Raw genomic sequence first — 20,432 nt, forward strand, 5'->3', positions numbered from 1 at the left:
GACTTCCTGCCCAGCACTGAGGGTTGGGAACAACAGAAAAACACACAGATTCAAACCAGTACTCAGGTTGCGTTGGCAGAAATGGGCTTCTGTTCTTGGAGCCTGAGGGGAGAGCTACGGGAAAGCCTACGTGCAGACGGTCTTGTGGCAGGCCAATCCTCAGGCAGGAGGTCACCCAGTCTCTGCCCAACAATGAGAACATTAAGTGACAAGAGTGTCACTAATACCATCGCAGACTGCTTTGCGATGCTCTCCCATGAGGCCTACTTGCCACAAGGTAGGGCTAGGTTGCTCACCATGGATCCCGAAGCCACTCACCTCCCTTCGCTGTGCCTGCTCTTGCTCCACAGGGACAAGTCTGGGCTATGGAGATGGAGGTCTTCCAGGTTCTAAGAAGTCAGTTGATTTGCTTTACCATGGGATGTAATTGGATTTGAAAGCTGCCTTTGAGACACCAAGGTGTCAGGACTGGTGTGCAAAATAACATGCACCCCTAGCCACCACATGGCCTTGCCTCATCTCACTTCTGCACACTACAGGAGGATTTTGTCATCCTTTAGGGCATCGGTCAGTTCTTTCGGGACACATAAATAAGAGTCACAAGAAGCATGCCTGGAAGACCCTATTACCGTGGTCACCCTATTCATTCTCCCTCTGTAGCCTTGCTGCGTTTCTTACCAACCTCCATAGCCTGACCCCTAACATATGACCCCTATACCTAGAGAGCACCCACCCACAGCTCCTCCATGCAACCTCCTGCACTCACCTACACAGGGTACCCCACTGTGGCCTGTAGTGGACTCAATAGGAGGGACTTCAATCCTGCTTCTAATGCTGCTTGTGAACCCCAAGCCACAAACCACTCTGCCACTCCATGGGCCTCAGGGTGCCCAATGTAGAAACCATGCCCAGGAACTACCCAGGCTAGGCTTGGTGCCTCCATTCATTCCGGGTGCACAGGGCTCTGGACTGGTGAGGATACCTTTCATTCTGGCTACACAGTTCAGAGAAGACCCCCAGTTCGACTTGTTCCCACGACCAATCTACAGGGGACAGAGGCTCAGGAGGCTCTCAGAACATCAGACCCTTCACAATCTGGGAACCGGGAAGGGGAGTAACAATCGAAATGTGAATAAGAAATACTCAAGTTAATAAAGATGGGGAAAAAAAAGTAATACCCAAGTTAATAAACGTGGAAAAAAATCTTTAATGGTCAACTTTTATGCCCTGTCTGATTCTTGACCTTCACATTGAGAAGAGCTCATAAGTGTGTGTGTGTGTGTATGTGTGTGTGTGTGTGTGTGTCTGCGTGTCTGCGTGTCTGTGTGTCTGTGTGTCTGTGAGTGTGTAAGTTGAAACTTGACACACAATTCCTTTATCCTTTCAATCCTATATATTACGAGAAATCATTTCCAAATATTAAACATAAAAAAGGTATAGATCAATTATTGAATTTGGATATGCTTAAGTGATAGATGTGTGTGGTTAACTACCCATGTAATCTTATCAACCAGACTAAGGGAGACACTAGGGGAGGAGGATTTCTGTGAGTTTAAGAAGAGTCTAACTATACTCCACAATGATTTTCAGACGATCCTGGGTTACAAACAAATGAGGCCCTGTCTATTCCATAAAGGAAAAACAAAGACAAACCATTGAGGAGCAAATCTTATAGCCTGAGGCTCCTCTTATTATTCTTCAAAGCATTTCATTTCCCTGAATGTATAGCCTTAGGAGCCATCTGCAAGCACTTTCCATCTCCACTCAATGCCTTTGTGAGTTTTTATTAAATGCTTACCAGATAGGTACAGTTAATGTGCTTAAGGAACGGGACTCTCTGATTTCTTACTATCTTGTCCTCTGAGTGGGGATTTTATGTAGAAGATGACACTACTTATCACACTGCAGGGGACCTACAGCCCGCAAGTCTTTGTGTAAAAATCACAAAAAAAAAAAAGGCTGTCTTTTGCCCTGACTAGATCCGGCACCGTAGCGCCCCAAGATATCCTGTACATATCTTCATCTCAGTCAGCAAAGGCTGTCACACTGGCCCACGTTGTTTTCATCAGTAGTTCCCTCTTGGGGAAACCAAGAACAAGTATCGTCAATGAATATAAAGAATTGAGCAAGATCCTTCTTCCTAACCCGAGTTCTTTGTGCCTTGAGGGACTCCTTGAGACCCTTTAAAACTACGCTGTGTTTACTCAATGCCTGTCCCATAACTGCATTTCTTAATCTTACCTTACAAGGATCGCACTCACAGTGGGAGCCCTTGGCAATCACAATGCAGATCTTCTCTCCCGACCCCTGGGAAGTGTTGATCCTGTGTGAGGGGGACATCCATGGGCAAGAAACGTTCATACAGATCCCCCAACCAAGCCCCACATCTGGACACGAGTTGTCCCATCCTGTGGGGTAGTGGGGGTGCAGCAGAGACCTGGAGAGGGGGCAAAGAATGGGGACCAGAAGGCCCAAGGAAGGAGAGCAAGTCAATTGTCTGATCAAGCTCTCAAACTTTATTTCAGGACAGTGGCTTATAAAGACAGGCAAGCGGGAAGGCCATGACAGGCCCCAGATCAAATCATCACTGTCACCACCATCCCATTACCCATAAACTGTCAATTGAGGGTGTACTGATGAGAACAGACAACTGGGTGGCTTTGCCAGAGTGCAGGCTGTAAAAGTGATAAAAAGAGATGAATGGTTTCCGGGAGACAAAAGGCTGTAAACATGAGCCTGAGAAAATAGCTGAGACAGAGTGTGCTTGGCTCCCGGCAAACACATGCAAACACACTCATAACAAACTTACAACACACACACACTGATACTGATACATGCACATACACACACACACAGACACACAGACACACGCATGCACACACACTCATGCACACACACACATACACACACACACACACATTATGCTACTATATGTTCATAAGTTTGTTTTTTCATTTAAATTCTGAAAAGCATCCAGGAAACAGGAACACAGGCTGAGAGGTGTGGTCGTGCAATTAGGCAAGAAGAGTTGACTAATGGGAGCAGCACAGGGAAGGCCAAGTGGGAAGAGTAAGGGGAACCATCACAGGCCCACAAGTAAGAGGTGCTGAGGTCAAGTTTTCTCACTTTTGCCTTGACTTTGACCGTGCTCTTGTGAGAAGGGTCATCTCCTGGAGCTGGGAACAGGAGAGACAGATGTAAAGAGACGAGTGTACACAGTTACAGGGAAGGATAAGACAGGCTCCTGAAATGGTGTCAGCCATGGGGATGGACGGGGATGAGGAAGAAGGCGTGGGTAGCAGATGTCTCTCTGGTACTCATCAGCTTCAGGGGAAGGAATGGATGAGGTGAGGAGGAAGGACAGCCTAGGAGAGACTTTTATCCTGGCCAGAAACATGATTCTATCCTAAGTCTCTACCTTCCCTGCCTTCAATGCCATAACGGGGGTGGGTGGATAGGTGGGTGAGTTTGTGTGCCTGGATGTGTGTCTGTGTCTGAGTGTTTCTGTGTGTCTGTCTGTCTGGTGTGTATGTGTGTGTGTTTCTGTGTGTGTATGTGTATCTGTGTATAAGTGTATTTATGTGTGTGTCCGTGTGTGTATATGTGATATTGACTTCTCTGTGTGTGTATGTGTGTGTCTGTGTGTATTTGTGTGTGGCACTGTGTGCATTTTTGTGTGTGTTTGTGTGTATGAGTTTGTGTTTGTGTCTCTGTGTATAAGCGTGTATGCTTGTGTGTATGTGCCTGCATATGTATGTGCGATGTTCAGTCTTGTGAGTGTTTATGTGTGTGTGTGTCTGTCTGTCTGTCTTCTGTATGTATGTGTGTAATGTTCACTTGTGTGTAGTTGAGCAATTCCCAAGCACAACTCTGAAGTTCAGGGCTCAAACTTGGGCGTCTCTAGAGGAGAAATACCTGAACACATGGAATAGAGGGCTATGAATGGAAAGGAAAAGGCTCCAGCCACACAGTAGACCTGGGAGGAGCGTCAAGTATTCCCTGCTGTGTCCAAACGGAAAGCTCATATACCCCTGGATTTCTCCAAGTTCTCAACCTGAAAATGATCCTAATAACCTCTGCCTTGCAGGGTCTCTGGAAGACGATAGTGAAAGATCCTTTCTATGATCTCACATAGTGGCCACATACACACATGAATGTCTTCCCTCCTTGGAGACCCCCATTCACAACACTGCTGGCATGGGGAACTTCCAGAAATCTCTGCAAGCTCTTCTGAAACACAGTCTATTACCTGCAACTCTTTAAGTTTGGGGACCCAGGAGGAATTCCTGGGAGGTCCCTGCAACTCCTCTCCCGTCTATAAACATGGACATCACACAAATTTGCATCAACCAGAAAGCTTTATTAGACTATCACCATGAGGGGTAAGGGAGACAGTTGGGGACCACATTAAGAAAACAGGGTCCTGCCCCAAGAGGCCAGGATGAGAGGCTGGTGAGGGTCAGGAGGCGCTGGGCAAACCGGATTAGTACCCGGAACTCTGACTTTGGCTCTGGCTGAAGCTGGTTGAGCCTTGCTCCTTGAGGATGGACCGGGGCTGCCGGGAGGATGAGGAGAAGACTGAAAAAGAGAAACAAAAGTGTGAGGTGGATTGTGGGACATAAGCAAGCTGCCAAGGAGGGAACTGGATTGCCAGGACTCTGGGAGGAGGGCCTCAGCCCCGACCCTACAGAGTCAAGCTGTTGTCCCAGGAACCTTACCTTCTCCAGAAGAATAGGACTGCCCAGAGGAGTGCTGTGAGGAGGAGCTGCTGGGATGGGGGTGGGTGAGAAGAAACACAATCATTAGATGTGCAGAAAGCAGCAGAGGAAGAGGTACGGTGAGCAGGGACTAAGGGCCAACTCACTGGACATTCTCGCCATCCAGCAGACGGCGGTAGGTGGCGATCTCCTGCTCCAGCCGAGTCTTCACATCCAACAAGATGTTGTACTCCTGGCTCTGCTGCTCCATCTCGCAGCGCAGCTGAGCCAGCTGCTCCTCCAGGCTGCCGATCAAACCCTGGATCTGGGACAGCTGCACGCAGTATCTGCCTTTGGTCTCTTCTAGGCTGTTCTCCAAGGATGCTTTCTGTGAGTGAAGAAAGTACGGGGGTGATGATCAATAGCGATGGTGTCCTCTGTCTCTGCTGGCCCCTGGGACATATTTTAGATAGGTCCGTGGATCTTGACCCCAACTGGAGCAGTAATTAGAAAAGATTTATTGGAAAAATATTTCCCATACTTTCTGACTTTATTTTCTCTATCTGTATAATGGGTACCACGGTGCCGCCAGTCTCCTGCCCTGGTGACCCCTGAGGGAAGGGGACTACTGGACTGCACTAGGACCAGATTCTTCATACCATGCTGAGCTGGGACTGCAGTTCGATCTCCAGGCCCTGGAACACCCTGCGGAGCTCAGACACCTCGCTGCGGCCGCTCTGTATCAGCTCATGGTTAGAAGCCACCTCTTGGTTCAGCTCCTCGGTCTGAGACAGAAGACAGGAAAGGGGGTGAGACTCTGCACAGCCTCCGTGGCCAGAAGTCACAGAGGAAGCGGGTCCCCACCTTGCTCTGGAACCAGGCCTCCACATCTCTGCGGTTCTTCTCTGCCATCTGCTCATACTGGTCCCTCATCTCGTTCAGGATGCGGCTCAGGTCCACACCAGGAGCTGCGTCCATCTCCACGTTGACGTCCCCACCAGTCTGACCCCTCAAGGCAAGCATCTCCTGCAAAGGTCATGAGGGTTGGTCACTTCTCCTAGGGACCTCACCACACTGCCTTGCATCTCCCAAACCCAGCAGCAGCCCCACCTCCTCGTGATTCTTCTTCAGGTAGGCCAGCTCCTCCCTGAGACTCTCGATCTGCATCTCCAGGTCTGCCCTGGACATAGTCAGTTCATCCAGCACACGGCGAAGGTTGTTGATGTCACTTTCCACTAACTGACGCAAGGACGTCTCATTATCATACCTGGGAAAGAAAGGTTACAGTGACAGATGGACAACCCTACTCTTTTGTCCTTCCCTCTGCCCTCTGCCCTCTGCCCTCTGCCCTCTGCCCTCTGCCCTCTGCCTACTGCCCTCTGCCCTCTGCCCTCTGCCCTCTGCCCTCTGCCCTCTGCCTACTGCCCTCTGCCCTCTGCCCTCTGCCCTCTGCCCTCTGCCCTCTGCCTTCAGCCCAGCATGCTGGTTGCTCACTTGGTCCTGAAGTCATTAGCTGCCAGCCTGGCATTGTCGATCTGCAAAACGGACTGCGCATTCTCCTGCTTGGCTCTAACGATCTAGAGGGAAAATGAAAAGATTCAAGGCCTGATCACCCAGAAACCCTGCTACTCAAGGGCCAAGGAAGAGGGGAGCAAGAGGAGCCAACCCACGCCTAACAGTTCAGCTACTACAGCTTCTGACAACTGATTGCTTACTTCTACTCCCAGCTCAGGTTATGTAGGGGTGCACTGACATCTATCATCACCTCTATCCTAGGTCCAGAGCTGAGGAGGTGAGCATGTAGCATAAAGTGGCCTCAAAAGGATTAAGTGTCAGAGTCCCAGTTCCAGCTGAGGCATGGATGCTCTTAAAGGACCTTCAGCAATGTCTCTGGATAGCACTGACCTTTAACTTGAAAAGGTCTTCAGTCTACTTGCTTATGTATCTGTACAGGTGTCTTCCCAAAGCCCATGGTTCTGCTGTCGTCTCATCCACCAGAGCCACCCACCTTGCTCTGCAGGTCCTCGATGGTCCTGAAGAAGGGGGTGTAGTCTTTGATCTCAGTGGGACGCTGCCTCTGGTACCAGTCACGGATCTTCACCTCCAGGTCACTGTTGGCCTCTTCCAGGGCACGCACCTTATCCAGGTAGGTGGCCAAGCGGTCATTGAGGTTTTGCATGGTCACTTTCTCACTGCCAACCAGGAGCCCATCGCCAAGACCACCACCAAATCCACCACCAAGTCCTCCACCAAATCCACCACCAAGTCCTCCACCAAATCCACCACCAAAACTGCTGCTGCTGAAGCCCCCACTATAGCCACCTCCAATCCCACAGGCTGCCCCAGAGGAGAAGCGAGAGGAGGTGACCGACATGCCCCCATAAGTGCTGGGAGCCCGGCAGGATCCTCCAGCCAGGACGGAGGACATGCGGCTAGAGCCACCACCGATGCCACAGGAGCTCTTCATGGAGCTGGAGGAGGTGAACTGACGGCTGCAGGTGGCCATGCTGAGGAACGTGAGAGTGTGGGTAAGTGAGCAGGGAGAAGAGAGAACTGCTCAGTGGAGGGTGCAGATGCTGAGAATGCCTCAGACACCAGACTCTTTTATATGCACCGGGAGAAGGTGGGGCCCTCCTTCTGCTGACTCCAGGTTCCACTGTGGATTTTGTCAGTCAGTCCTGTCCAACTACCCACTCTGGATTATTCAGCCCAGGGTGGACTCTCTCTTCCATTTGCTGGCTCAGAGTTCCTGCCTACCTTTTGGGGTGTGGGGCCAATAGAAAAACACACAAATTCGAGTCAGTAGTGACTCAGCTTGTGTGGCCAGAAATGGGCTTCTGTTCCTTGAGCCTGAGGGGACAGCAACAGGGAGGCCTAGGTGCAGGCTGCCTTGTGGCAGGCGTGTCTTCAGGCAGTGAGTCAACCAGTCCCTGCCCCACAGTGAGAACCTTAGGTGGCTGGAGTTTCATGAATGCCATCCCAGACTGCCTTGTGATACTCTCCATTTAAAAGGTCCCTCACCATGGATCCCGAAGCCCTTCATAACTCTTCTCTGTGCCTGCTCTCCCCCTCCAAAGAGACAAGTCCAGGCTGGGTAACTGCAGCCCTTTCTAGTTCTAAAAAAAAATCAAAGATTTCATTTCCCATGTGATGTAATTTGGATTTGGAAGCTGCCTTTGAGACACCAGGATGTCCACAGTGGTGTACACCACAGCATTCTCTCCATATGCTGCCACATGCCTACACTTTCCCTCACCCAGTGAACAATACAGGAGGATCCTGTCACACCTATGGGTCTCAGTTCTTTTTTTTTTTTTTTTTTCGGAGCTGGGGACCGAACCCAGGGCCTTGCACTTCCTAGGCAAGCGCTCTACCACTGAGCTAAATCCCCAACCCCTGGGCCTCAGTTCTTGCGGGACACCTAAGAGTCACAAGAAGCATGCCTGGAGGACCCTACCCCTGTGGACTGTCTGTTCATCCTTCTTCTGCAGCCTTGCTGCCTTTCTTACCAACCTCCATATCCTGACCCCTAACATATGAGCCCTACACTTAGAGAGCACCCACCCGCAGTTCCTCCATGCCACCTCCTGCACTCACCTACACAGAGTAACCCACTGTGCTCTGTAGTGGACTCTATAGGAAGGAATTCCATCCTGCTCCTGATACTGCTTGTGAGCCATCAGCCCTAACCCCACTCTACCCCTCAAGGGCCTTAGAGGTCCCATGTGGAAACCATCTTGCCCAGATTTTCCCTAGCTGGGCTTGGTGCCTCTGTTCATCCAGTGTGCACAGGACTTTAGGATGATTAAGTCCTGCAAGTTAAGGTCAAATAGTAAATTTACGGTAATTTAAGACTCTGATTTAATTATAATAAATGTTTACAAAATTATTCAAATACTAGATTAGCTAATAGTAGTCACAGTTAAGCAGTTAAGATATACTTTATACGGATAGTCTTCAAAAGCATCAGAGATCCACAAAGCATAGCATTTAAATTATTTCATTATTTATTGATCTTTTGACCAGAAGACATGTCTGCTCCCGACGGTTCCCCTTTCACACTTCAAAGAAGATTTTGAGCATCATTACCTCCATATGGAGTTGCTCCAACTGTTACAAGGTAACCACTGGGCTAGAATTTCCCTAATTCATCTACAGACAAAAATTGCTGTTCAGGAATGGACACACAACGGGGGATGGTTGACAGCTTAGCTCTGCCAAGACAGTGTAAACTAATCCTTAACATTTCCTGCTTCACTCAAGGTCTGTTAGACGGTTCTAGGCCAGAAGGCTGAAGCCAGATACTCCAACATTGTTATGAGGAATATGGGGGACTGTCTAGGCAGTCAGCTGGTTCTACAAATTGTTTAAGTTTGGGAAGCTTTGTTTTTATGCTTCCTATATAGCCAGGTCATGTTTAATTCATCCCTGGATCTCTGACAGGGTTGGAGACTAGTTATAGTCTCCTAACTAAACAAGTTGTTTACCATTAAGGAAGATGATCTAGATTTGAAAGGGTTGTTTTCAGAGGGGAGTACAGGTTAAAATCAAGACATAATTCAGGTTTAAACTTGTAAACTCCTTACGTTAGGATAGATGATGGAGTGATTTATCTAGATTGCCAAATTTGATCGACTAGATATTATAAGTGTAAATCATACCTTATCGTTTGTGTAATAGTTATAATTGTGTTCAATACATATCTGAGAGAAAAGAGCCTTTTTTACTGGACAAAAAGACAAAATGTAGTGACTTTGGTCTCATGATGCTTGTATTATGGTAATATGGGTCTCTAAAGTTGCACAAGAATCCACACCCTGCCCCCAGTTGGTTTTGATTGGTAAATAAAGTCACCAGCAGCCAATGGCTGTGTAGGCAGACAGAGGAAGGATTTTTAGAATTCTTGAGCAATGGACTGAAGAAGGAAGAAGAAGGAGATCTGCCATGCTGGGAGAGGAAGAGGAAAGAAAGCCTGAGAAGGTATGGGAGAGGGAGCATAGCCACCATGTAAAAGCCAGGAGATCACGAACCAAGAGGGTTGCCTGACTGGGTCCCGAGCCATTGTGATCGAATATAGATTTTAGTAAGTAAGAACCTGGGAATATCGAAGGGATGTGGATTAGCCATGTGGTGTTTAAGAAGGAGCCCAGCCATTAAGTTGTTTAAGGCTTATCAAAATATAAGGGCTGTGTGTGTGCTTCATTCAGGAACCCAGAATACTGGGGCAGGTAGGGAGAAAAAGCTGCTACTGCTCCTGCTTCTGCCAGGCTCGATTTGAGTAATTAATTGGGTACTGCTACATGGAATCAGTCCGTTGATGTGTGGATAAGCCTGGAATCCATGTCCACCCACAGATTCTTCACCCCTAGGATTGGAAATGGTCATCCTAATCACCAAAGGTCACCAAAACCCAACTACACAAAGTGAAATGTTTGCCCAAGATTTAACAGCATAAAAAGAGACATAGACTCAAACCCAGCTCCAATTTCCAAGCTAAGGTTCATATCAAAACACACACACACACACACACACACACACACACACACACACACACACACATCCATTCTAAAAGAATCTAAAGGCCACACCCAGGCCTAGCGCACAGAAAGTCCCCGAGTCTCAGCCAACACCAAGATAGCACACACACACACACACACACACACACACACACACACACACACACACTGTTCCCAACTCTCAGATGTTAGGGAATAGGAGACAATCAGTCTCTTAACCCTAGAAAGAAACCCAGTCAGGAACATAGGCGCTTTGGTAGTATGAAGTCCTTTGGTGCTTAACTCCCCGACCATATCCACCACAGGAGACACCTGAAGAAGTGTGACTTTCTCTGGGACCCAACTATAAAGGAGAAGGCTGACCCTCTGAAGGATCTTGGCAGGGCAAGGTTGTGTCTGGACTTCAGGTGGTGCAAGAGATCAGAGAGTTGGGGAACACTTCCTGTGTGCCAGCAATGCATCTTTATCCCAAAGTTGTCAGAACCATTAAGCCACAGGGCACAGGCACTGAGACCAGTCAAGCTGGCCTACCTCCAGGCAATAAACTCCTCCCCCATCTCTGCCCTTCTCCCCACCCCTTCTCAGGTATGAAGTCATGTCACATTCGAATTGGCCAGGAAACATCTTTGGCCAATGCCACACCTCAACTCACAGCGGTTCCCAAATCTGACGGGATCATCAGAATCTCTACACAGACTCCGAGCCTGCCCCAACCCCTACTTCAGCATTACCCAGGACAAGCCTGGTCTTGGGGCTCTTTTACAAGCTCCCCAGGGGGTTCCCAGGCAGAAGAAACAGGAGGCAGCTCTGGGAGTTGTGAGATGGGGGAGTGTCCAGGGAGGCCCCTGGTGGACATGTAGTAGTAAGCCATGACAGAGCAGCCTGGAAGCAAGCAGGGGTGAGCTGCTCAATAGCCGGGAACCTTGGGTTTTCTTCTCTAGGTTGTGGGAACAACGCTGCTGTCTCATAGGCACGTGAGAGGAAAGATGAGATAAAGCAAGTGCCTAGTAGACCACTAAGAACCACCGCGGTTCTTCAGTGGCGTCTAGAAAGCACCCACTATGTGCCAGCCAGGCCCTGACTCAAAGAACAAGACGGAGAAGCCCTTCAAATGTACAAGCTAGTGAGAGAATTCGGTAAGGACAATCCCAGAGCTGTGCATTTGGGTCTTGGTAGAAAACAACTAGGTAAGGGAACAGAGCAACATCCTCGGGGGTAAACAAATATCCGTACCTGACCCAGTTCTCCCGGGTCAGAAGGAATCCACATAGATCAGGCCCTTCCTATGCATATACACGATCCTCTCCCTCCTGTGTGTCTGATGTCCCTCACGGAGAGCAAGGCTGCCACAGGCCCTCACACCAGTCACAACAAGGAACCCTTTAGGGAGCCTAAGGCTCTCTCTAGCTGGCATATGGCCTTGCCCTGTGCCTAGACAGAAACACACTGATTCTGATACCTCTGCTCCCCTCACCACCCCAAAAGACCCACACTGCGTGAGGGTTAAGTGTATTGTCAGGCCCACTGCTCATTTGAAGTCCATTGAGTCTTCACAGGCCTCTGTCCAGTCTTCCCCTAGATTCAGGGCTGAGCTGGGCACATGCTGTACTTTACTACAGACAGTGCTGCTCACCATATCCATGGCAGAAACCTACCAGGAGCTAGTGTGGTGGCAGAAGAGTCTCAGGCCCAGCTACTGGTGGCATGGGGCTGTGTCTGTCACAGGAAAGGGGAACCCAGGTCAGTCATATGCCTGTAGCTTCTACCAAACTGATGGGAGTCAGTGGTGTGGGCAGACTGTGTGTAGACGAACAGTGAACCCTCCAGTCTCAACACTCAGTCCCAAGCCAAGGACTCAGATACTGTGTCCTTTGTTCTGAACACTGAAATGACCATGGTGACACTGGTATCCCCAGTATCTAAGATGTCTTGGGATAAAGCCACTAAAGTTCTCTACACAGTCCCCTAGGGAGCTACTCAGTGTGGCCATCTGACCTCATGCCACGGACTCCCCCTTGGGGGTCCCCCACAGAACACACCAAACACATACCACCCACTCACTCAGGAGAGGTCCACGATCCAGGACTGTGGGAGGCACAATCTCCTGTGCCTCCCAACACTAACTCCCCCTAATGGCAGTCAGAGTAAATACCCACAGTCTCCAGGATGGAGAAAGCCCTTCCTGCCTAACTACTAACTGAGAAGAAGTAGGAGGTGAAGCTATGACCTCTTCCCAGAACAGAGTAGGGCTTCACCTGCCCCACCTCCCAGCTGATATGTCAGGCCTTGGGAAATAGCTGAGTCACGGCTTGTCAGAGCCCCAGTGTCCGTATTCACTCACTCAATGGGGCACCTCTCCCCAGATTCTCCCTGCTTCTTAAGACTGTGGTTCAGACAAATGAGCTCATGCCCCAGGGTGAGCCATTCTGGCCCAGGCTGGTTCTTCTGGTTATGGCCTGATGCACATCAGAGACTGGGGGAGCATGTGTCTCTCCTGCCCCCATCCGAGCTGTACCTGCTAGCAAGGAGCTGAGAGGCTCCAGCCTGATGTCACAGAGCCAGTGCAGCTTTAAGTCTTTCGGATGCTGCTGCAGCCCAAGGAGGAACTCACACCCCCACATCAGCACCACTGCTGCTCTCTCTCATTCAGGGCAAACTCTGTCCTCTGAGGTCTAGGAAAAACCTGTGACCCACCCAAAGTCCTCGCACTCCAGAAGCTGGGGCCCATCCCTCTGCCCTGAGCCGGTCCATGGCAGCCTCCCCTGACCTCAAGCTCCTCTGGGGTTCTGACTCCTCCTGTGCCTTTGCACTTAGGTCCCACTCTCACTATCTGGCCTGAGAGAGAGAAGGTATCTCTAGGTGCTGGTTCAAGATCCCCACCCCCTCCGTCAAATCCCTGCAGTGAACTTAGACAAAGAACTCCTTTTTTGTTTTTTTTTTAACTTCTGCCCCCTGCTCCAACCACAGTCCTTGGATAAAACCAAGAAGGCATCTGCCTTGCCCAGTGCTTTCCAGATTTTACTCAAAGAGTCAAGAGTGTCCCCGACACTGTTCTTCACAGCTGCCATCAGAATGAATCTCGCCTGGCATTCAGAGGGCCCTAGGTACAGCTGGGGCAGGAAGTGTGCAGGAATAGAGGAGGCTCTATTTCCTCAGGATTCAGTTTCCCTCTCTCACCTTTCCTGCCGGTGAGGAATCAAGAGTACCAACCATCAGGGAGAAGGTCACTGCTCTCTCTCATGGCCCTACACAGGGCCCCAAAGCATCCCTATCACTGATCACATGGGGAGACACGGAAAGAAAGATTCCATTCTTCCTCCCATCCCTGGTAGGAACCTGTCTTTTCCAAGAAGCACGGGCCTCCCACTCATTGCCAAACTATGACCATGAAAGCCCTTCTTGTGGGTTCACGAGACTCCCATAGGAACCTCAACCCACCCACTCTACCAGCAGGCCCCTCCCCATCCTGGTCCACCTCCTCTCTCAGAGAGGACTCAGAGATTGGATGAGTCACCCCTGAAGAATCAGGATCCTGCACCTGAGATCTTCCCATCCATTTATGGGTGAGAAATGAGATCGTGACTGCCTGAGGTCATGAGACTGAGTACAGGACAAGAGAAGGCTACCTAGGGCCACCCCTGATGCGCCGATTGTACTCCAAAACTGGCTTGGTCTGAACTACCTATCCCATCAGGGGAGAAATGTCTTCAGGGGGTACAAAGCAGCCTAAGCTCTCTTTACCTAAGCTAACCCATTATGTTCATCTACAAGAGTAATGATAGGTTTCTACAGAATACCTCCCCTGTACCCTACACACACACACACACACACACACACACACACACACACACACACACCAGTCCACCCAGTGTCACCACCATGGCCATTTCAGTGTTCAGAACAAAGGACACAGTTCACTTCAGATCAGCAAGCTTTAATGGTGTTGAGCAGGGGGATGCGGGGAAGAGGCTGAAACAGGAGTCTGTTGCTGGAGAGGTTACAGGCTGCCAAGCCGAGAGGGGAGCTGCCTCTCTGCAGCCTCAGGGAACTGGGCAGAAGGAGCTGGGTCCTTAGCGGGTGGTCTGGTGGACCTGCTCCCGGGATGAGATGACCTTGCCATCCTGGACCTCTTCCACAATGGTGCGCACCTGGCGGGTGGTCACAGCTGCAAGAGAAACAGACACTTGGGCTGTGGGCAGGTGAAGAAAGCCACTCTCAGCCCTCAGTCCCCTACATGGAAGCCAGCCTGCCTCCACCCTAGTCCCCTCCTGATGGATGCTATAGACGGAGTCTTCGCTCACCTCTCAATACCACACTGCGCATAAGTCCCTCCCGCCTTCACCTGCCTCCTTTCCACCCAGCATTCTGCTGAGACCCCTGTGTGAGCTGTGGTCCCTGGACAGGTCATTTGGTCCTAACCCACTTTGTCCCTCGAGAGAGTGACTATGTCCACTGAGTGCTGAGTGAAATAAGTCCTATATCCATTCCTTTGCAGACTGCCGTGCTTGGACTATGTTCCTGTCTCCTCTACCACATGGAGATACCCAAGACAGATCCTCATCATCTCTGTCCCACTAGAAACCTCAGAATTAAGACCATGTATTCCCTGGTCCCACAAAGACTGAGATCTGGAGGCCAGGGACCATGACCCTACCTCCCACTAGGCTCAAGTCCCCAGAGACAAAACTGCTTTGACCCATCTATAGGGTACTGGAGCAAAGAGACCACAGATAGGATGAAGTCTACTCCTTTCACCATCATCTCCATGGTAACCAGCCCTCTCTCCATGCCCTCATCAGACCAGTCTTTCTCCTTTGATCTCTCTTCTGAGCATCAATTCTGAGCCCTAACAAGTCCATTCCTCCTATGCCTACATAACATTAGCCACCGTACCCTGAATCTCCTTGGGGACCCTTGCCCAGCAATCTGCTAGTGGCTTTTCTGTCCCATGCATCCCTCCACCCCAGCCCTCAGTTACCAAGATCCTTACGTTCTTTTGGCTTGTACTGAGTCAGGCTGAAAAGGAAAATTGGAGAGGTTAGATAAGGTCTGAGAGTACCTTCCTCGCCCCTAGTGCCCTAGCCCCTTGGACCTCTACTCACTGGGCATCCTCGCCCTCCAGCAGACGGCGGTAGGTGGCGATCTCCTGCTCCAGCCGAGTCTTCACATCCAGCAGGATCTTGTACTCCTGATTCTGCTGCTCCATCTCGCAGCGCAGCTGAGCCAGCTGCTCCTCCACGCTGCCAATCAAACCCTGGATCTGGGACAGCTGCACGCAGTAGCGGTTCTCTGTCTCTGCCAGGCTGCCCTCCAGGGATGCTTTCTGCAGGAGAGCAGGTGGTGGTCAGTGAGAGTGGCCGGGCTGCCTCTCGGGGGCTGGACCCATCCCTGTGTGCATAGCAGCATCCCTACCATGCTGAGCTGGGACTGCAGCTCGATCTCCAGGGCCTGCATGGTGCGCCGGAGCTCAGAGATCTCGCTCTTGCCGCTCTGCACCAGCTCGCTGTTGGTGGCCACCTCGCGGTTTAGCTCCTCAGTCTACAAACAGGACACAGGACGGGAAACATGAGCCTGGAACCCTCCCGAGGTCAGATGCTCCATGATCCCCATGACCCAGAGCTCAGACAGACCTTGGATCTATTCATAGCCTATCCTTTAGCTATAACCACCTTCCTAACCTCCTCTGAGCCTTGATCAGTCTTGTCCCCAAGCTCCCTACTCCCCCAAGCCCTGAAATATACTCATTGGAGTGTTATGGTTAATCTCTACAAGTAGCAGGCACTTTAAGAACAGAAACCTTAAGAACCAGCCTGGACATGTAGCTCAGCCTCTGATGCTGATTCCTGGCTTTGTTAAGAAAGGTGGAAATTCCCAGGGTCTTTACCCGCAGTGTTGATTCCACAAGGCACCTCCCACTCACCCCCTCTGGTGACTGACTACTAGCTAACACTGGCTCTGTTAATGCAGTGAGCAGTCCTGACTCTGTGGAGTCCACAAAGTCTGACAAGATAGGGCATCCCTATGGTGACAGACAGGTTACTGTGAGGGCTCAGGGCCCTGAGGCCTGTCTGGACTACAGTTTCTCTCACCTTGCTGAAGAACCAATCTTCGGCATCCTTGCGGTTCTTCTCAGCCATCTTCTCGTACTGATCCCGCATCTCTGACAGGATGCGGCTCAGGTCCACACCAGGGGCTGCGTCCATCTCCACGTTGATTTCGCCGCCCACCTGGCCTCTCAGAGCATTCATCTCCTGTAAGAAGAGGGAATGAAGGTGTGGTTCTCTAGACCAGCGTTGGTCCCCAGCCCACATTGAAGTCTAACCCCCTTCCTAAAGGCCTTTTGATCTACCCAGCCTCTTCCCTCTGACCCACCTGTGGTTGGTTGGTTTGTTTGTTTGTTTGTTTGTTTGTTTGTTCTGTATGGATTCAATGCCCACTTTCACACGTGCCTCCTTCATTAGACAGAGGATTCTCCAGAGACATCTGATTCTAGGCCTTTGCCCCCCAAAACTTCTCTTCCAATATCCAAATGCCTTTGTGGAGTCCAGGTTTAAGAGTTGGAACTTCAACTAAGCATTTGAGCATCTCCCTCCCCCTCTGACACTGTGAGTGAGGCAGGGGGAAGAGAGAAGGCCTCTCTGAGGCCCGACAGATCCCTAAGATGTAAGGATGTGTGGAATCTCTGGACCACAGGAACGAAGAGTCTACAGAAAAGGCAGCCCTACAGGATGACTAAACTCGACAAGCCCTCTCTCCCACGCTCTCAACCACAGCCCAATCCCAGGGCCCTGCCACCCACTCCTCGTCTTCTTTGACCTACTGACCCTGCCCCCTCACCTCCTCATGGTTCTTCTTCAGGTAGGCCAGCTCCTCCTTGAGATTCTCAATCTGCATCTCCAGGTCAGCTCTGGCCAGGGTCAGCTCATCCAGCACCCGGCGTAGGCCATTGATGTCCGCCTCCACACTCATGCGCAGGGCCTGCTCCGTCTCAAACCTGCAATGCAAACCAGAGACCTTAGGCCAGGATGCCCTAACATGCTGGTCCATGTCCTGGTGTCATCCCCGCCTTCCCTTTGCCAGAAACAGAACAGCTGAGAGAGAATCAGAGGGTGGAATGGAAACAAGTTACAACCTTGAGCCCAGGGACAGCCACAAGGCAAGACCCCCCCATGCCCAGTGGCTTCCTGTCTCCTCCTCTGTTTCCTTTCCCCCAACTACCTTCAGAAGTAGCTGTCTTTGCTCATCCAACTAATGTCCAGCTCATAACTCCCAGGTCCTCTCTCCCCTGTCTTCTAGGAAGTCACAGGGTGAGGAGAGTTTCCCCAGAATCCCCACCCCTACCCCCCCAGCTTGTAACCCTCTGGGACTCACTTGGTACGGAAGTCATCAGCTGCCAAGCGGGCATTGTCAATCTGGAGTAGGATGCTGGCATTATCCACAGTGGCCACGAGGATCTGGAGATGACAAACCAATAGGTCATTGAGTTTAGGGTGGCTCAACCCAGGCCCATGTTCTGAGCCAGGCTTCCTGGCTGGAGGCTGGAATTCACTGCTTTCAGAGAAACGCCCTCTTCCTGCCAGCCATTCCCTACGCAGTGTCGCCCTTGTTGGCAGATGAAACTTAGCGCTGCCTGCTTGTGCAGACCGTCCTCATGCCAGTCTTAGCCTGAGGGCTGAAGAGGCCTCAGGCTGGGAAGGGGAAGGAGTCAGATAATGTTGGAATATCCTTAGAGCCAGAAGAAAAGCCAAGGAAGCCAGAAAAGGAAAATCCCCTAAAACATTCCCATGGGAGTCCGCTGCCCTACCCCTCCCCTGCTTCCTCTCTTAGAACTGCTATGGAGTACACTCTCAGAGCCCCCTCACCCAAACCCCTTCTCACTGGGACAGTCACAAATCCAGCTCCACTCTGTGGAACCAGACCTCTACCTACACCCTCATGGTCTATACATCAATGACACGAGGACAGCTCCAGGAGAAAACAGACACTCAAAGGAGCCTCACAATGCCTGCTTGTTCCTGGCCGGGACAGTTGCCCCCTCAAAGGGAGAAGGGTCGAACTAGAGCCTAGAGACCCCGTGGCAGCCCCACCTGACTCCAGGCCTTGATGAAGGCGGGAGGTGGGTGGTTTACGCCCCTCCCACCAGCAAATCTTACCTTGTTCTTCAGATCCTCAATGGTCTGGTAATAAGCACTGTAGTCGCGGGCTGGCCCTGGGGCCTGCTTCTGGTACCAGTCTCGGATCTTCACCTCCAGCTCGGTGTTGGCCTCTTCCAGGGCACGCACCTTGTCCAGGTAGGAGGCCAGGCGGTCGTTGAGGTTCTGCATGGTGGCCTTCTCCCCTCCAGCCAGCAGCCCATCAACACCCCCAAAGTTGCCTCCATAACCACTGCCAGTACCAAAGCTGTAGCAGCTGGAGTAACTGTTGCCCCCAAGAGCACTGCCCAGGCCACTAGCTGACCCCAGCCTGCAGGAGCCTGCACCCAGGCTGCCAGACAGTCGGCAGGAGGTCCTAGATGAGCCGCCACCCAGGCCAGAGGAGCCCTTGATGGAGCTGGAGGACGTGAACTGGCGGATGGTGGTAGTCATGGTGGCAGCGGGCAACGGATGTGGAGCTGGAAGGCTTAGGAGGAAGAGAGGCGCCAAGGTGCGTGCTGCGCTGGGGCTCGCCTGCTTCCTTTATAGGGCAGCCAGTGGGCGTAGCGATTGCAACAGGCTCCCTGCTCTTTCCATTCCCCTGGGCTTTCATCACCACTGGACACCCGCCAGCTCCCAGGTGGCTATGGGCCCCCTCCCCTCCCACCACCGGGGCTCTGCCTCATTTCACCAAACCCTGCACTGGGTGTCATGATTGAGTGTGTGTGTGTGCATGTGCGTGTGTCTGTCTGTCTCTCTCTCTGGTCTCAAGCCTGTCACCTGTGATTCAGGCAGGCCCTCCAGCTACGCTTTCCCATGACCTAATACGGACAAGAGGAGTTGGTGACGTCACCTCCACCCAGCCCTCCCAGGCAGCTGCCACCCCAGCTTGATGGGAAATGAGGTGGGGAGTTAGGCACCCCACACACCTGAGGTGGCTTTCCTTCTCGTCACACCACTCCCCGCATGTGAATAGCCTGGATCTGGGGACTGGGGAATCAGAAAGACCAAATATACATCCTGACTTGAGATCCAGGTCTAAACCCACCAGGCCCACCAACGCAACACAGAAAGTACCTCAAGCCTCCAATTGCCAACCCCGGCAGGAAATCAGAGCTTAGCAAAGAATGTAATGTCCAAACAGGCCCAGCTCACTCAAGCTGTGGGCTGGCATAGTACGTCCTCACTCGTCACTCGGCTACAACACCCCTCTGAGCAGCCCCAACACCCAGAAAACTCCTGTTTTCTGAAACTGTCCTCATCCCTGAGAAAGCCCAGACTTTCCTTCTAGATGTTTCCCTACTCCTTCCACAAGTGCAGCTTCCAGGGCCAGGTAGGCAGAAAAGAAGTCAGCTAAACTTCAGAGGATGTAAACAGAGCTACATATAGGATGGGTGCCTTGTGAAACGGAGTCTGTGGGGACCGTGAATGGGAGGTCTCCTCTCACATCCCTTACCCTCTCCTGTATCCTGATAGACCTGAAAGGATAGAACTGCTCAGGTCTCAGTCAGGAAAAAATAAAACTAAAAAAAAGATCCCTTCTTAACACTCTTACCCCACCCAGCTCATGCCAGGTTCCCCAAGACAAAGACCACGGCATGGTTCCCCAGGGCGGGCCACAGGTCCCACCTCCCGGCTCCACCTGGCCCCACCCACCATCCTAAACCCAGCCCTAGGTCTCAGGGTCCTGGGAGGCCTGCTGGGCGGAATGTGGTCGTGTTTCAGACTGCCAGTGGGTTCCTCCTCCCAGACAGGTCTAGACAGCCCCCATCAGCAGCTGGGAGAGGTTTCCCCAATAGCCCAGAGCTGCCAAGCCACCAAAGCAAACAGGACGCCCCCCACACTCACAAACACACGGCCGCTCCACCCCACACACACCCCCAGGGAGCCAGGTAGAGCCGGTCTGGCTTCTTGGGCTGAGACTGCCAGGCTGCCACCCCCTCATCCATCAAGGCCCTCGACCACTCCAAGAAAGTGTCTTTCCCAGCCTGACCTCTGCCCCTTTGTTTTAATGCAGGTGTTCTCTAACAGCTGTGGTACCCAGAAAGGCTGCAGGCCCTCCCAGGAGCCAGTCCCAGAGGCAAAGA

General features: G+C 51.4%; 2 protein-coding genes across 3 annotated transcripts; both read right to left on the reverse strand.

Moving 5' to 3' along the window:
- Positions 1-4,339: 4,339 nt before the first annotated feature.
- On the reverse strand, positions 4,340-7,358 carry Krt16 (keratin 16). Of its 2 annotated transcripts, none has more exons than XM_087572217.1 (8): positions 6,706-7,358; positions 6,192-6,274; positions 5,808-5,964; positions 5,562-5,723; positions 5,357-5,482; positions 4,865-5,085; positions 4,719-4,765; positions 4,340-4,578 (listed from the first exon to the last, which is right to left on the reverse strand). In XM_087572217.1, the coding sequence occupies exons 1-8, from the start codon at positions 7,201-7,203 to the stop codon at positions 4,484-4,486; spliced, it is 1,389 nt and encodes a 462-aa protein (XP_087428343.1). In that variant the 5' UTR covers positions 7,204-7,358; the 3' UTR covers positions 4,340-4,483. The 2 variants fall into 2 exon arrangements, with proteins under 2 accessions (XP_087428343.1, NP_001008752.1); NM_001008752.2 differs by having other exon boundaries at positions 4,719-4,768; positions 6,706-7,275.
- Positions 7,359-14,131: 6,773 nt separating this feature from the next.
- Positions 14,132-18,851, reverse strand: Krt17 (keratin 17). The gene is made up of 8 exons (NM_212545.2): positions 18,367-18,851; positions 17,585-17,667; positions 17,051-17,207; positions 16,303-16,464; positions 15,626-15,751; positions 15,316-15,536; positions 15,204-15,229; positions 14,132-14,378 (listed from the first exon to the last, which is right to left on the reverse strand). Exons 1-8 carry the CDS (start codon positions 18,796-18,798, stop codon positions 14,284-14,286), a joined length of 1,302 nt encoding a protein of 433 aa, NP_997710.1. The 5' UTR covers positions 18,799-18,851; the 3' UTR covers positions 14,132-14,283.
- Between the last annotated feature and the right edge of the window lie 1,581 nt (positions 18,852-20,432).

Source organism: Rattus norvegicus, chromosome 10 (assembly GCF_021556685.1).
Source record: "Rattus norvegicus strain SHRSP/BbbUtx chromosome 10, alternate assembly SHRSP_T2T, whole genome shotgun sequence".
NCBI lineage: Eukaryota > Metazoa > Chordata > Mammalia > Rodentia > Muridae > Rattus > Rattus norvegicus.

Bases quoted from the DNA above. Each gene is read 5' to 3' on its own strand.
- Krt16 (NM_001008752.2), bottom strand. From the start codon at position 7,203: ATGGCCACCTGCAGCCGTCAGTTCACCTCCTCCAGCTCCATGAAGAGC. The intron at 5,965-6,191 runs GTGAGCAACCAG...TTTCTTTCCCAG, and splicing joins GCTAATGACTTCAGGACCAA to GTATGATAATGAGACGTCCT. The intron at 5,483-5,561 runs GTGGGGACCCGC...CTTCTGTCTCAG, and splicing joins AGGCCTGGTTCCAGAGCAAG to ACCGAGGAGCTGAACCAAGA.
- Krt17 (NM_212545.2), bottom strand. From the start codon at position 18,798: ATGACTACCACCATCCGCCAGTTCACGTCCTCCAGCTCCATCAAGGGC. The intron at 15,537-15,625 runs GTAGGGATGCTG...GCTCTCCTGCAG, and splicing joins TGCAGTCCCAGCTCAGCATG to AAAGCATCCCTGGAGGGCAG. The intron at 15,230-15,315 runs GTGAGTAGAGGT...TTTCCTTTTCAG, and splicing joins CTGGAGGGCGAGGATGCCCA to CCTGACTCAGTACAAGCCAA.